Source organism: Lytechinus pictus, chromosome 2 (assembly GCF_037042905.1).
Source record: "Lytechinus pictus isolate F3 Inbred chromosome 2, Lp3.0, whole genome shotgun sequence".
In the NCBI taxonomy this organism is placed as follows: domain Eukaryota; kingdom Metazoa; phylum Echinodermata; class Echinoidea; order Temnopleuroida; family Toxopneustidae; genus Lytechinus; species Lytechinus pictus.
The window spans coordinates 39,297,141-39,312,754 of record NC_087246.1 but is presented as its reverse complement, the minus strand read 5'-3'; the positions used below and the strand labels follow the sequence as shown (position 1 = coordinate 39,312,754).

The window sequence follows — 15,614 nt, the reverse complement described above, 5'->3', positions numbered from 1 at the left end:
TGACTCACTTACTTTGTACTATTGAGTTTTTCTGTCCATGGCTCAAGTAAAGTTCATCCAATCAATTATCACGAGGCAGGGTATAGACCAAAAGCAATCATTTTAATGCATGTGGATTTTGAGCCTCGAGTACTGCACTTCTCATCTTCATAATTTAGTACGGGATATGCACACAGTCATGGCTTTTACAAATTCAGCCAAGAACCTTTATTTCAGTATTAATATTGATCATCATCGTGTGCTGTCCTTATTTTCAAACAAAGGAATATGATGTTGAAAAGTGAAGTGATAAATGATCATGTGTATTGAAACCTTCCTTTGGAAATGCTGATGCTCTTTGTTCATGTTTTTTTTTACTGTCCAGCAATAATTCAGGATTAATTATTACCTCTTTTTTATTTTAAGTATTTTTTTTTCAGCAGGAATTTCAAAGGATTTTTATTTAAATAAACATTGTTGATTCAAATGAAAATTTGACCATTGACTGATGTTGAAGCCTATAGAATTCTTGCCAATCAGGACTAATGATAACACTAGACTATCAGAGAGCTGTATTTTCTCTGGCATGATAAGATTTAAATTTATATAATCTTTCTTTATTGTCATTTCAGATCACAGTGAAGTAAAGATGCCTGAATCACCAGTAGATCAAACCTTAACCAAATCCATAGCCCAGCCTAGTTCTTTAGTAGGACCGAACCTACCAGTCCATCCTAGATCACACTCAACAAGTTCATCTACAGGTATATAAATTCTTTACATTTATTTTTTGACCAGCTATACGTGATTAGATTGCATTTCGGATGAATTTTGTAATTGTATCTGTTTACATGCTTTGATTACGAGAAATAAATCTAATGATGGGAGTACTAATCGTACTTGGATTTAATCTTTTATCTTCTTTTGTAAAGAAAAGGTGGATTGCATGATACTCATTGTTATCTAAATTATAGGTTGTTTTATGCACATGAAATACAATAGGTGATTTCAAGTATGTGTTTGTTGTTGGTGTTGAGAGCATGAAAAGGCTGGTGAACCAAGCTCCAACATCGAGTTGATAATGATACCGATCACGTTATCAATAGCTCATGTCACGCCTCTGCACTGCGCTACAGATCATCTGAACTTTAAGCGAAAAGTCTTGACATTGAAAGTGAAATTGGGGAGAAATTACAGTAAAATGTCATACAGAATGCATAGGCTAAACTTTCTTCAAAAATTTGAGAGAGTAAATATCATTGTTCATTAAATGTGTAAAGTTCTGATTTGCATTCATCTTAAATGTAAAAGCGAATTTTATGTGGATGTTTCATCCTATTTGCTGCCTGTTCGTGAGAAGATCACCAACACCAACATGAACTTTAATGTATCTCAAAAGTTTTTGCTTAATTTCTTATCACCCTGAATTACCGATGTAGGTTCAATAGTGAATGGCCTGCATTCACCAAGGAGTATGAATGGAACCCCTTCGCCACCGACAGGTCTAGGGGGTGTGGCTGTCTCGGCTATTCAAGGTGTACCAGCCAATCAGGAAGTCCCTGCTGCATGTGGAGCTCGTCAACTCAGTAAACTCAAGAGATTTCTAACGACGCTCCAGCAGTTTGGATCTGACATATCACCAGAGATTGGGGAGAGAGTTAGAGGTCTTGTTATGGGTCTCGTGGTAAGACTACTAGTATATGTGAAATGAATAACAATTAAGGGTTCTTTTCATGGCAAAGTTTTCCTTAGTCCTGTACTATCTGTGGACCTGAGGAAGGCCTTGACCCCACCTATAGAACTTGACTTTCTTGAGCCTGCATTTTTTTCACAGGTTATAGCAAAACTGGTCTAGTCACCTAGAGTTGTGTACTAGCTGGTCCTACAACAAAAAGCAGGGTGAACCCCTGCAATGGCAGTACCAATGTGACAAGGACAAAAAATAGTCTGGTGTTAAGGAAACAGTGACACAACATTTGCTCCTGAGACAATTGCACTGTTAGGTTTAGGATAGGGTATAGTATTAAATCTAGGCTTGAAGTTGGCGATTCCATTAGTGTTTGGAATTCACAGCAGAGCAATTGACGCTGGAGCAAATTTCCTCGAACCAAGGAAACAGACCAATGGAGAAATAAAATCCATTTTCCAGATCACATCATAATTGGTTCCGTACTATTAGTTGGTTATGGGAATTATAACAATGATAACAAAACATTGCAACTTATAAAGTTCTTGATCCACTTTGTTCAATATGCTTATTGTCATTATTACTCTGTCTTGCACAGTCCCCATCCTGGCACAGAAGCAATTAAGGGAATTAATAATACTGCATTAAATGTTGTGAAAAGGGGAGAAAAATAGTTTTTTTACTAACTTCTGCAGAATAAAGATGTTTAATCACTGACCCCCCATTTTATTATTGTATCTTCATGATGTAGAACAATGCTCTAACTGTAGAAGAATTCCACAACAAACTGCAGGAAGCTACCAATTTTCCGCTCAGGCCATTTGTGATCCCATTTTTAAAAGTAAGTACATATAACATTTGGATCAGATTAACTCGTCTGGAAAGTCATCTTGTACTTATTTATTCATAAACTTTGAGAAAAAGTAATCATACATTATGTAAATGTTTGCTAGTTTTATTACTAGCATTGTTGGCTTTGAAATCTTTTAACTTTTTAATCTAAAACGGATATGTTTAGAACTGTGTGGATAGTTGGTTCCAGTGCCCGGAGGGGGCACTCAGTATATAATGCATAGTGGGTATGTGCCGCGGAGGGGACCACCAATTTTACACTCAAATTTCTGTTCCAAGGCATAGCATTTTTGTCTTATTGAGAAAAAGAACAAAGAAAGCCGCTCCAAAGCATAGCATTTTCTTCTTATCCAGAAAAAAGAAGCAAGAAATCCGCCGCAGAGCGCTGTCTGACCATTGCCTCTGCGCTAGCGCACCCGGCACCCTTGCCGCCGGGCTAGCTGCATGCACGTTCCATAGGGATGCATACGCACTCACACGCAGGCGACCCGTTCCAAGGACCCCCATTTTAACAGACATTTGTAGTTCCGAAGCCCGTTCCGAGGACCCTCCTTTTTACAATAAGCCCACTCCAAGGCCCCCGTTTTTTGTCTCGCCCGCGGCCATACCTACTACTTTTTTGGTTGAGTACCCCTTTGTGGGAGTAATTATGTTCAAAATCCAGTGTTATGGGTTTTGAGGCCAATCTAAGAGGCTACAAAATCATCCTCATCCTTGAGGACACTGGTTAATCCTGGCCGAGGCAGGGAGAATTTTAGGAAGTACAAATGCTGAATGTTGCCAGTTTCTCAAAATAAATGATTGAAAGTTATAGAGAGAGGAGAGTCGAGTACTCCCATCCACCTGTATTGGTACGCCCTTCTTCTTAACTATATTATTTTTGAAAGTTGGGTGGCTATTAATCTTAAAATTTCCTAATACTGTTACTTTAGTTTTTGCATGCATCAATGATTAAGCCGTACTATTCATGGTTTTGGAGGACACCTCCACATCAAGGCTATGTATACACGAGTATACACAAAACATGTACGTAATGCTACCACTTTTAGTGATGACACTTAAGGCCTATCGCGGTTTCATTGATAAGTATTGTAATTTGTTTGTTGTGATTGGCAATGCTTATCAAAATGTGAGCAAGAGAAGTGAGCAAGCAAATTGTCAGTACTTGAAAAACTGAATGGTGTCCAAAAACTTTGAAGGGGTGTGTGATTATTGTAAAGACTGAAAGCCTGTTGGGAGCTAGTGAGGTACTCTAGTCTTCATGAAGTTGCCACAATCATTGAAATTAATATGCATAGAGGTCTATATTACTGAGGAGAATAGGGTCACTTACGATAACGAAACAAAACTTCAGGCGAAAAGCAAAAAAAAACTTAATCATAGCGAGGTTTGATCAATGTAGTCGTTGTACATTTGGGTAGACTTATATTTTACCAAATCATCTCCCTCTCCCACAAAGATATTCCAGGATATGACTCCCCCTTCACATTAGTGTTTTTAAAGGATGTTTTGATTGGTTTATGAAAAATCATGATCAAAGTTGCTAATTTAAGGCACTTTCACGATATTCAAAGATAAATTCACCTATTAACAGTGGTTTTAATCATTTTATGATTAAGAAAAATAATAGTTTGGTCTCAAAGTTGGGGGGCTAGGCCCCCGCACTTTCAAAAGTAGAGGGGCCAATGGTCACCCTGACCCCCCCCCCCCAAACTTGTTCCAACATTGCTGATTTTGTATTTTGTTGTTGATGTGAAAGCCAAAATCATGAAGCTGCACTAACAATGACATGATGGATACTTTACTTTGTCTCAGCATCTTAAAAGGGCATTTCAACACTACTTTTCAGGTGGTCGGGTGAAAGTATTTTATCCATGTTGATCTTTATATCATTACTGTCCCCACTCCTGTTTCTTGGGATGAAGCAATTACAGGTAACCCTTTTTGGATAGTGGACGGATATACTCGTCAACATGATTCTAGACATAAACCCGTGGACGAATGAAATGACAACTGAAAATCAAAGATTCACCAGAATGCAATTTGGGATGTAAAGATTATGAAACTTTAGAAATGCACTATGGCATTGTAGCTACATACAAACATTCCCCCCTTATTTCTCACAATAAATCTGTAACATCTGTAATGCATAGAGATCGCGCCACAACATTTCATGACTTTTTTTCTTTAAGTCTCATGTAATATTAGAGTCCTAATTCGCGATGCGAGAGTACTCGATTCTAGAGTTTACGCAATATTTTGTAAGTGCATGTCAGACCCAACAAATCCAATGCAAATTCTGGATGTCGCAAGAATTCATAAATGTATCATTATTTTTTCTTTGACTAAACAATTAAAAGCAACTGAATCCATCTTATTTTTTTATCTAGTGTCGCCGAGATTTCCATTAAAAAAACATTAAAGACATATAGTAAGAAAACATAAGAAATACAGAAGAAATTTAAAAAACAATAAAATACATTAGAAAAAATGTTCCCATTTTTGAAAATACATATTTGATAAACTATCCTACAGAGAGTGTCTAGACCAAAATTTAGCAGTTTTGGAGCAATATGTTTAAAGATCTACAGCCAAATTATAATTTCATGCATTAATTGGCATAAGTAATTAAACATAAATTTGAATAATTTTGGTACAATTAACTATCCAGTTTTGGAGATAATGTCATGGGTGACGCACATGCCAATTTTCGTTGTGATAGCGCGATCAACAACCAAGATCTAAGTGGGGGTAGTGACCCCCCCCCCGCTATGTGGTTTCAAATAGCCCAGGCTAAATGTAGGTTTAATATTGTTTGAGGGTAAGTGGCATGGGCCATGGGAAGCAGGGGTGCTTTTCCTTGGAGGTGCTGCGTATATTCTTCTCCATAGGCAGCACTTCCTGGAATTCTGGTAGGTGTGAAAAAATGGATAAATGTATCAAAAATCATCAATATTCTGTATTTTACCCTTTTTTTATTGTCAATTTCTCGGAAACAAAATAACATTCATTTTGAAATAAAATCCTTTTTTTTGCTTGTCAAATTTATAACATCAGCACTCCCAGTAAAAAAAACATGTTCCCAGGGCCCTGGTGGGTGTGTATATATGAGCATGTATGTTTTTTATGGTGGTGTGGAAAAACAATACATAACTAAAGGAAAGAGCATCACTGTGCAAAGAAATGACAGGTATTTAGGGTCCCCTGTAAAATCTGTGGACTTTGCCAGCAAATATTACAATTGGATGATGGAAAAGGATGAATATGTGAATATTATTTATTAATCTTGATGTTAAAATTCTTTATTGTATGGCAGGCAAATCTACCTTTGTTGCAGAGAGAGTTGATGCACTGTGCTCGACTTGCCAAGCTTAGCCCTCAACAGTACTACCTTCAACATGAACATCAACTCCTGGAGCCAAAGACTAACATTGTTGATCCTACCGAACATCTGATGGAGGTCAATGAGAATGGGAAGAGAAAGACCCCAGAAGAGAGGTGAGTGACAGAAAGAAACAATGTTTAGATTGAAATATGAATTAATTGTATCCAGCAAATGTTTGTATTGGTTCAATTATAGCGCTGCAAGTATGGCGGCATGTTCAGTTCAGAATTTTTTTTCTTCTGAATTTTGGTATTTTTTTATTTAACAAATATTTTATGTGGAATTCTTATTGTGCACAATCACTAACCAATAAAAATGTTTATCATTTCATACTTAAATATATGGAGTCCCATTCAAAATTAGTTTGTTATCAGTTCTTTTACATGTCTGGGTGCAAAACGGTTAGACTATTAACCAGCTATTGGCTTGCCCACTCCTGATAATATCAAGTTGCAGTACTATCTGCAAAGTCAGCAAACGTATTAAACATCACATAGTTGTTGTTGGTTAAGATTATATTTACCTGGATGCTTGTAAATAAACAACTAAAGGCTATAAGTTCTCTCACAGGGAATCTAAGATCAATATTTAACCAAATAGCATTGGTCCCTAAACCTACTAGGGTGCTTAATAACCTGATCGAAAGGATAAAAAAATGACTGCTTAGTTTATATACCTCTTGAAAATGAATCTGCTGGAAAGGGAAGGATAAAACCAAAACCTTCATTTAGTTTAATGGAGATAGAAAGATAATTCATATTAAAAATGGAAAACATTGTATATATACAGGATTGAAAGAATTGTTTTCTTCGAAGATGCACATCTTTAGAAGAATCAGTCAATAAAATGAGTTAATACAAGTAATGTTTATGAAGAGAGAAAATGTCCAGTCTTCACATCACAAGCAAAAAGATCTCTTGTAAGAAATTGCAAAGGAAGCTCACCAAAAGTACATTTGCAGAAGGAAAAAAATGGAATCGTTTGGCCTTCTTTCTGGTTTCAACCATACATGAGGATAACAAATATATGAGATTAGAATCTAGATTTGTGTGTTTCTTGGCATGTGTCTTGTTTTATTCATTAGCCTGAAGGATTCTTTGATGAGTCAGAATAATTTTTCTTTCCTAACTCGCAACCCTCATCCTCATCCCTATTTGTACACCTGTACTGCCCCAGGCTATTCTCATTTGCGTGTCGTGCACCCGTCTACTGGTTTTCCTTTCACTAAATAAATTGCGGCATTATTAAACGGGAGCATTCGTATGAATTCTTGCCCTCTCACTAAATAGAACAGAGAATGGAGAAAGGAGGAAAAGGAGAATGATGGGAGAAAGAGGGGGGGGGGGGGACAAGGTAAATGAGTTATGAACCATGGTAGATATGAAATAGAAAGAGGGAGAGAGAGAGAATGAAAGAGAGAATATGGAGGAGAGGGAGGAGGTAGGAAAAAAAAGATCAGAGAGAAAATGTTTCTTTTTTTTTATTGGATTTGTTCTTGCTGATATCTGCATACTTAAAATGCCGGTGTATAAACAAGGTTTCCCTCATTGTTGGCTGCTCCACAAAGTAATTTGGGGAGCTCTTTTGAGCATACTTCAATAAGTAAGGTTATTTGTATTGGATGTTTTATATATATGAATCAGAGCCAAGAGGTTGAGATGATATTGCAAGGGCTTGATTTCATTAATATTCCCATTTTTTGTTGTTGAGAAAATGTAAGAAGACCTAAAAATATCCAGGTGTAATGAGATTTCTGGTGAACTTTTAGGGGTTCTTATTGAGTGAGGTGATATTATTACTTCAGACAGATTTGGGATTTGTGGCCTCATGTTTGTTGTATATCCTAATTCAGATTTGTGTATTAAGTTAGGTTGATATGCATTTTTGGAAAATAGCAAAAATGATCTCATCAGAGTGAAATTTGTTGAAGGATAAAAGTGCTTTGTACTTTATTTTGATGTGAAAGGAAAGCACTATCAAATCGGGGAAATTAAGGGCATTTGAATATTGTTGATCAATTTTAAGTACGTCATGCAAATGAGTTTCACAGTTCACAAAGACCACTTCATTGTTATACATGGACTTTGATTGCAAAGCAAACTATATCCATTTTAAGTGGGTAATTGATTGTTTTTATAGTACAGTAAATTTTCTCCAGGTCATTTAAGAAAGAGTGTATTAGTATCAATGCTAGCTATGGAAATTGAAGCCCTGTTAGGTGAAGAGGGGAACAAAATTATTTCTACCAATATTTAAGTTGCAATGATTTTTTTCCCCAAATCTTCTTTCTCTCTTGTGCTAGGATGATAACAAGGCCAAAGGAGAATGGATCTAATGGAGGAGAACGTCTAGGGGAGGGGCCTCACCCCAAGAGACATTGTAACGTAGGATCGCCCACACACCCCAACTTAGCTTACCCCCCTATGAATAATTTCCCCCATTCCCTATCAGCAGCTCATCATGCCTTTAAGGTAGAGGAGCTAGGAACCAGTCAGGGGGCTGGCTTTGCTAGAGACTCAAGGGATCTTAGGGAGATGAGAGAAATGAGAGAAATGAGGGAACGCTTTGAAAGGGAAAGAGAACGAGATAGACATACTCCTCATGGTAAGGAAGGTGAATTTATTTAACAATTCTTTTCTCCCCCCCCCCTGTTTTTCTAACTGTATTGCAAGATGGAAAAGATACTTCTCAGAAAGAAAATTAGTTTGGTCTTATATGCTAATCCTCTCCAAATGTCCTGCATAGGACATTTTGATTTTCAAAATCAGTCGAAATCTTGATTTTCAGTAATATATTCCTTTTTCTCGAAATTGTTTCATAATTTGATATGCAAGGCAAATTGAAGCTGTGGAATTTCTGTGTACTATGTGGTTGTCAATGGCCTGCTTGGGAAAGTTGTTGAAGAATGTTTGAAACTTAACTATGGGAGCAGTGTTCTAATGTTGATAATTTGATTCAAGTTGAATCTCTCTTATGGTAGTAGTGATAAACAGATGATGATATAAATAAGAGTGAATTGTATTTATTTCAATTTTCTTGTTAATCTAACAGCCTTTCCACCATTCAGGGAAGTTTATCCTGATCCTATCTTATTTGAAGACAGAGTAGAGGATGACTGGAAACATGTTGAGACAGTAAGTTGATAGATTTTATATCTTCCAATCATTCTAATTGATTCACACTTTCCATGATCATGAATGCATGCACCTGTTAAAACATATATCAAGGTCAAATCGATATTGTAGTGTTGATCACATCTGTTCATAATTGTACGTAATGCAAATAAAAAGCATAAATTTTTAATGATATATAATGAAATACTAATATCGAATTTGTCTAGTATATATAATTTATCATGCATCCAATTGCTTTGAGAGTCCATTTAATGGTCAATTTTATCGAAACCAAATAAGAAAATTGGTCTAGACAAGGTATTGTTAATTTATTCTATATGACTTTATAAGTAAGAGTATAAAACTAGGCAACAAGTCTTTATTGTTTCTGTGATATTTGCAGATGCTGCAATGCATTATTGGTATGGTTGAGAAGACCAAACGAGCATTGGCTGTACTACATCAGCGCAGCATCCAGGATCGTGAGGAGCTAGCTCACTGGAATAGAAGACAATCTTCACAGTCAGGTGGCAATGAGTCAGGGGGTAAGAAGAGATCTGATGAGATGATGGCTCAGACCCTGAGACAGACTGAAGACAGAGTAACAGAGGTCAAGAGACGAGCAGGTGAGATGATTGCGTTGTTATGGTGACGATTGATTGTATTTATATTGATAGTCTTAGGCAGTCCATTGGCTCACATTCTAAAAATAGAGGAAACAGAGAATCTTGGGAATGTTGCTCAAAACCTCGATCAATTGCAAGTCAATTTTGGCCCCATTAATCAATCATATATCTTGAATTGATTGCTAATTTTGAATAGATTGCTGGTCTCTCTTTTGCAACAGAAAGTGTGAATTGATTTGCTGTTTCAAACTGATTTGTAAGTCATGATTGATTGACTGGAAAAAAAATTATTGCAATATGCCCTTTAGTATGGCACAGATTATAAGGTACAGTACATGACCCTGTATTCACAAGTCCTGTTTCGCATAGAATATGGTCTTGGGCTCTTCTAAAATTATTGGAAGCTAGAAATGTCAAACTTTATTGAACCCTATCCAGCCTGGGGGGGGGGCAAAAACAGTCCCCCCCCCCCCCCACACAAACTTTTCATGATAAATTTGTAACGCAAAAAGATTCCGCTGATACGTTTCATGACTTTTTCCCTTCAAGTCTCGCGCAACTGTAAAGACCAAATCTGCTACGGGGGTACGTGGTTACAAAGTTTACGTAACATTTTGTATGCATGTCAGACCCCAAAATAGCTCCTAAATGTGATTTCCTGTACAAATCCAATGCAAATTCTGTATGTAGCCAAGATTCATAAATGTTTCATTGTTTTCATTTTTAATGATTAAAAGCAATAGATTTCCTGTTATTCATGACTGAAAGTGTTGCCGACAATTTCCATTAAAAAAAAACTATGATAAACAATAAATCACATAAGTAAAAAAATTGATATTTCTATTGTATACATTTGATAATCCCAAGAAGAGTGTCCAGACTAAAATCTAGCAGTTTTGGGGGCTACATTAAAGGTTTACAGCCAAATCATGATTTTATGCATTAATTAGCATAATTCATTAATTAAAAATAAATGAATAATACTTGTACAATTTACGATTGAATGTGGAGATTACATCATGGGTGACATGCGTGTCAATTTTTGTTGCGATCACGCATTCTACGGCCAAGATCTGAGGGGGGGGGGGGGGGCTGTTAGAGATCTGTGTCACATATGTCATCCATACTTACAAAACCATAACTGTAGACCAGGGCTTGATCAGAAAGTTTTTAAAAAGGGGCCTTTGAGAACAGAGCGACGAACAGTTTGTACTGGTGTTAATCATTGTAGTGATGATGTTACTGCAGCATCATGACTTTGCTTTTGCAAATTGAAAATATGTCCTTCTGCAAATACATGCGGTAACTGGAAAAAAGTGGTATTTCAGTAAGAAACAGGTAAAAAACAAGAGATTGACATTATTGTTTGTGTTCCATTTCTACAGAAGAAGCTGTGAATGAGGTGAAAAGACAAGCAGTATCTGAGTTACAGAAGGCTGTAGCAGCTGCTGAACGTAAAGCCAATGAGATGGTTAGTGCTGAAAGGTCCAAGTTAGATCGTGCCATCATTGAGGCTAGACAACAAGCTTCAGATGAAGCTCTTGGTCTCCTTAATCATCAAGAAGATTCTAGTGAGGTAAGAAACCATGCATGTGTGTTTGGAAACGTGTGTTCTCACAAAAAATAATTTTTCATCATGTTAACTGTACATTACAAGTGTAGTTACAACTTTTTTTTATGCATTATGCATAAAATATAATTTAACATTCAATTTTTTTGTACTTATGATATTATTAAAAGCTGATATATTTTTAATGACATTATGTAGTTGTAATAATGGAGCATGGAATAATCTAATAGGTGATAAAAGTAAAAGTTTGATGATAAAGCCGACAAGCTTCATATGCTAAGGGTTCGTGAACGAATTGATTTTAAGATCCTCTTGCTTACTTTCCAATGTTTGATAAAATCAGCTCCAGTCTACCTTCAACAATTAATATCAGAATACTCACCCTCCCGCAACTTGCGCTCATGCAAAAAATCACTCTTAAAAGTTCCTGCCATCAACACCCAGTCTTATGGTTCCCGATCTTTTTGTTCAGCATCCCCTCAACTTTGGAACAACCTTCCTCAGAGCATAAAACAAGCAGACTCAACTGACAAATTCAAATCTATGTTAAAAACTCATCTTTTCGTTAAATAGATCATCCTTAGCATATGCGGCTTCAACTGTCTACTTTCAACATGTATAATTTGATTTTAGCTGAAATTTCTTGTCTTCCTATGTATTTTCCTTAAGCGCTTAGAGACATTCTTTGTGATAAGCGCTATATAAATGATGTTAATTATTATTATTCATTAATTTCATACTCTATACATTTATTTCATACAGACTTGTTGGAACTGCGGTCGTAAAGCCAATGAGACGTGCAGTGGATGTAACACTGCCCGATACTGTGGTGCCTTCTGTCAACACAAAGACTGGGAGAATCATCATAGGATGTGTAGTCAATACGCTAACACCCCTACTACAGGTGGTCTCCCTGTACCAGGATTTCTGGTAAGCTCTTCTGCTCCTTCGTCAATGCCACCATCTACCATATCAGTGGCTAGTCCTTCACCAGCTGCTCTCAAGAGTCTAACCCCCGTGGTGGTTACCACCTCTGCAGCGACGGCAGCAGTGCCACCCTCGGCGCCCACACCCACATCCGCTGCAAGTCCCACTGGATCGCATCACTCCAATGCATCCAATCGATCAGGGTCCCCGGTAACCGCATCATCCACTGCCATCCCTCAGGAATCATAGCAGGACTAGTGACAATCTTGAGAATATTGACTTTTTATTTCTCATCTTTGGAATCTGATTTCACCACAAAGATCCTGATGGAAGTCCCAGTGTGAACTGTTTAGACAATGGAATTCTTCTGAGGACCATTTTAGACTAATTGGACTTAGATCCCTGGCCCACCCTTGTGAAGTAATTTTGATTGGAGATATGTAGCATCCTGCCAAATTATTTGGGTGGAGAAAACCAAATCCATCCAAAAGATTCCCAAGGGTAAGACATGAATTAACATTCGTCGCTCTTCACGAAATATCGGTCATTGGAAGCCGAGCTTTCAGATGGGTAAATATACAGAGCTCAAGTGCTAATTTAATACATGTATGAAATTAGTAATATATGAAGTAGAAATTGATCAGTCCCAGTTTGGGTTTGAAAAATAATTAATGCCTTCAATAGCATGGTAGGCAGCCATTTTGTTAATGAAATCTGTAATTTCATGGTCCTTTTTAATATATTGTGATATCGTATAAGAGTAGGGGGAAACCCCGGTGTAGCGGTCCACCTGCATTCCCCCCAATCAGTTATATCGGGAGGAGAGACCTGCGGGTCATAGTGATTCAGTTCGCTTTTCGCTTCCCAGGCACAGGTGACGCCAAACAAATAATAATAATGAAATGAAGATCTGCTGCCTTCATAACTATTTCAAATACAGAACTGCCCTCTCTTTATCTATGTCTTCATTCTGCAAGAAATTTATCCACATTGTGCTGCACTTAACCCAGGTGTGGCTAAATGTGTACCAGTAAGATTAATTCTTTGAATGCACCAAGTGCTGCTGATTTAGTGGGAGCTCTAGCTTAAGTCAGGGTAATAATAGTTGTGCTTTGTATCCTCTGGCAAAATTATTAAAAAGAAAATTGTGTTCATAAAAAGGATAGGAATGAAATGATTCTATTTGATACATTACTTCTCAGATATGATTCTGGAAATTTGATGATTCTCTATCGTTAGAGATGTAATGCAAATTGTATGAAAATAAACAAAGATAATGTTTTTATTTCTCTGGCTATGCCTGCAATGAATAAACATTCCATGTCAACTTTTAATTTGTCTTACATTGATGTTAGGATATGCAATGTGAAGATTCATATGGAATTGCAATCAAACCTCCAGACAGACTTGATGGTACACTTTGTTTTCTTATTGATTAAACCATGATCTTAAGATTTGAAGTTTGTTGGTATGTTAATTACTGTGGAGATTGATGTCTACAGGGTTCAATTGTTTTTATGTAAACACCCTGGTATGTCATATGTTGGCAATTTGTGATGAACTTCATGTAGTGTTTCAAGCTCTCTTATTTTTGTAGCTGGATGATATAGTTATCTAAGTGTTTCTTTTAAAAAGTAATCACAGATCAAAAGTCCACACATGGTTGTTATATAGTTGCAAATTTGTAGTGTGGGTTTTGGTGTATCTCTGTCCTGTTTGTTCACACATTTGTCATTCTTTTTTCTGCTACTTAATGCCCCCTTGTTCATTTTCAGTATTTAAAAGATTTTGTTCTCACAAAACTTTTCTCTTGCTCAATATTCTATTACTTTTCTCATAATTCTGGTAACCGGATGTGATTTCTCCTTTATGTGTGAAGTTGTATTTTGATGGTCATAAAATAGAATATTTTTGTAGCAAATTTTCTAGGAATTTAATATTGCAACATTTCAAGATAACACCCCAAAAATCAATAGGCAAATGCCCATTACCTCTTCACTAACTTTTTTTGGACAAAATTGTGCAGCACTTATACTTTCACTATTCAATTTAAGAGGAAACTGGATTATTGTCACTGTTAAAAAGTTTATTTTTTTTTTAAACACATTTCTTTTGTCACTTTGAAATTTCAAGCATATTATATTTGTGGATTCCGGTTTATGATTTTCCGTGGCACATCGATATGAAGATCCATATACCACCATATATTTTGTTTAGTTTGAATATGTAGTGTTTTTGCATTTATTATAATCCTGTATATTGTGGCCAAGTCATGTGTGTGATTATTGGGTTATTTATGTCAAATTCCTTTTACTCTTAAATGTCAGTCTCTTGTTAAAGCCCAGCTTTAGTTTTAGGTAAATTCCCCCCAAAAATTACATTTCACTATTTCATTTCATTACAAGATTATATCAATCCATGTGCCCCCTAACAGTTGTGGTGTGAAGGATATAAAGTGTGTTTTATCTGAGAAATTTACTGATTTTACTTCAGATTTTAATTTGATCGAGTGACCGATCAAAATAGAATACCTACATATTTTGGCTTTTTTTTAAATATAAAAATAAAACCCCTTCTCAAGTATGGAATGAGCTGAAAATTTCAGGATATAATCTTTGTCAGTAACTTTTTAATATCCAGTTACTAAATATGTAAAGTGCTCAAATTGCTATTTTAAGTTTAAAAAACATTATCAATTTTAAATCATAATGGGCAGGAAAATGCAATATTTAAATTCTAATGGGTGAAAATGCATTTAATGACTTATGTTCGATGATGCACTCAAGTATAGTTATCATTTCTGACCCTTTACCAAATTGAAAGACTTGCATTAATTCATTTCAATTCTCTTATCCTTTAGAGACTTGTATTCCACAGTCCATCTTATGAATAGTTTGTTTGATAATACATTACTTTTAAGCAATTGGGACCAAATTCCACTCTCAGGACTTTGTATGGTCTGATAAAATAACTGCAATTTACATAATTTGTTGAAGGTGTTTTCATTGTTAGAGTACTGATGCTAAATTATTTTAGTCATTTTCACTTAAAACGTAGATCCTCTTCTAGTTTTTTCCATCTCTATAAAGAAAAAGAATCACAGTGGGCATTTTAGATATAATTGTAAGTTAAAGGAAATAAATGATTTTATGTGGTAGTTATAGTTGCAGATATGTTTAGATGATGCACAGTTTATCAATATACTAAGTTTCAAACAAAATTACTGCAATATAACATGGACATTTTTTGTGGAAAACTATCTTAAATGTTCCCTCTGGAACAAGTTGAATATGTACCAATATTAAACCTTAGTACATGTTTGTATGATGATTCTTTTTTAATTGTACAGCATATACAGTTATGCTTTGTGAGTTTGAATGTATCAATCATTTGAGGGAGTTTTGTTTTCCCTTGTATATTTCTTGACCATGTATGGGTCATTTCACTCTGGTAATAAATGTAAATTATTGTCAAA

The 15,614-nt window shown here is 36.0% G+C and overlaps 1 protein-coding gene across 2 annotated transcripts; it reads left to right on the top strand.

The window, feature by feature from the left end:
* The first annotated feature begins 613 nt into the window (after nt 1-613).
* LOC129254240 (protein CBFA2T1-like) lies at nt 614-15,614 on the top strand. 2 transcript variants are annotated; one of them, XM_054892694.2, is made up of 9 exons: nt 614-743; nt 1,419-1,663; nt 2,418-2,507; nt 5,835-6,016; nt 8,206-8,507; nt 8,955-9,037; nt 9,420-9,642; nt 11,028-11,218; nt 11,975-15,614. In XM_054892694.2, the coding sequence occupies exons 1-9, from the start codon at nt 629-631 to the stop codon at nt 12,386-12,388; spliced, it is 1,845 nt and encodes a 614-aa protein (XP_054748669.2). In that variant the 5' UTR covers nt 614-628; the 3' UTR covers nt 12,389-15,614. The 2 variants fall into 2 exon arrangements, with proteins under 2 accessions (XP_054748669.2, XP_054748668.2); XM_054892693.2 differs by having other exon boundaries at nt 8,206-8,516.

What these genes read in the sequence shown, in the direction of transcription:
- LOC129254240 (XM_054892693.2), top strand. Translation starts at nt 629, where the DNA reads ATGCCTGAATCACCAGTAGATCAAACCTTAACCAAATCCATAGCCCAG. An exon ending in GTCTTGTTATGGGTCTCGTG is followed by an intron (nt 1,664 to 2,417) that starts GTAAGACTACTA and finishes TTCATGATGTAG; the next exon opens with AACAATGCTCTAACTGTAGA. An exon ending in TACTCCTCATGGTAAGGAAG is followed by an intron (nt 8,517 to 8,954) that starts GTGAATTTATTT and finishes TTAATCTAACAG; the next exon opens with CCTTTCCACCATTCAGGGAA.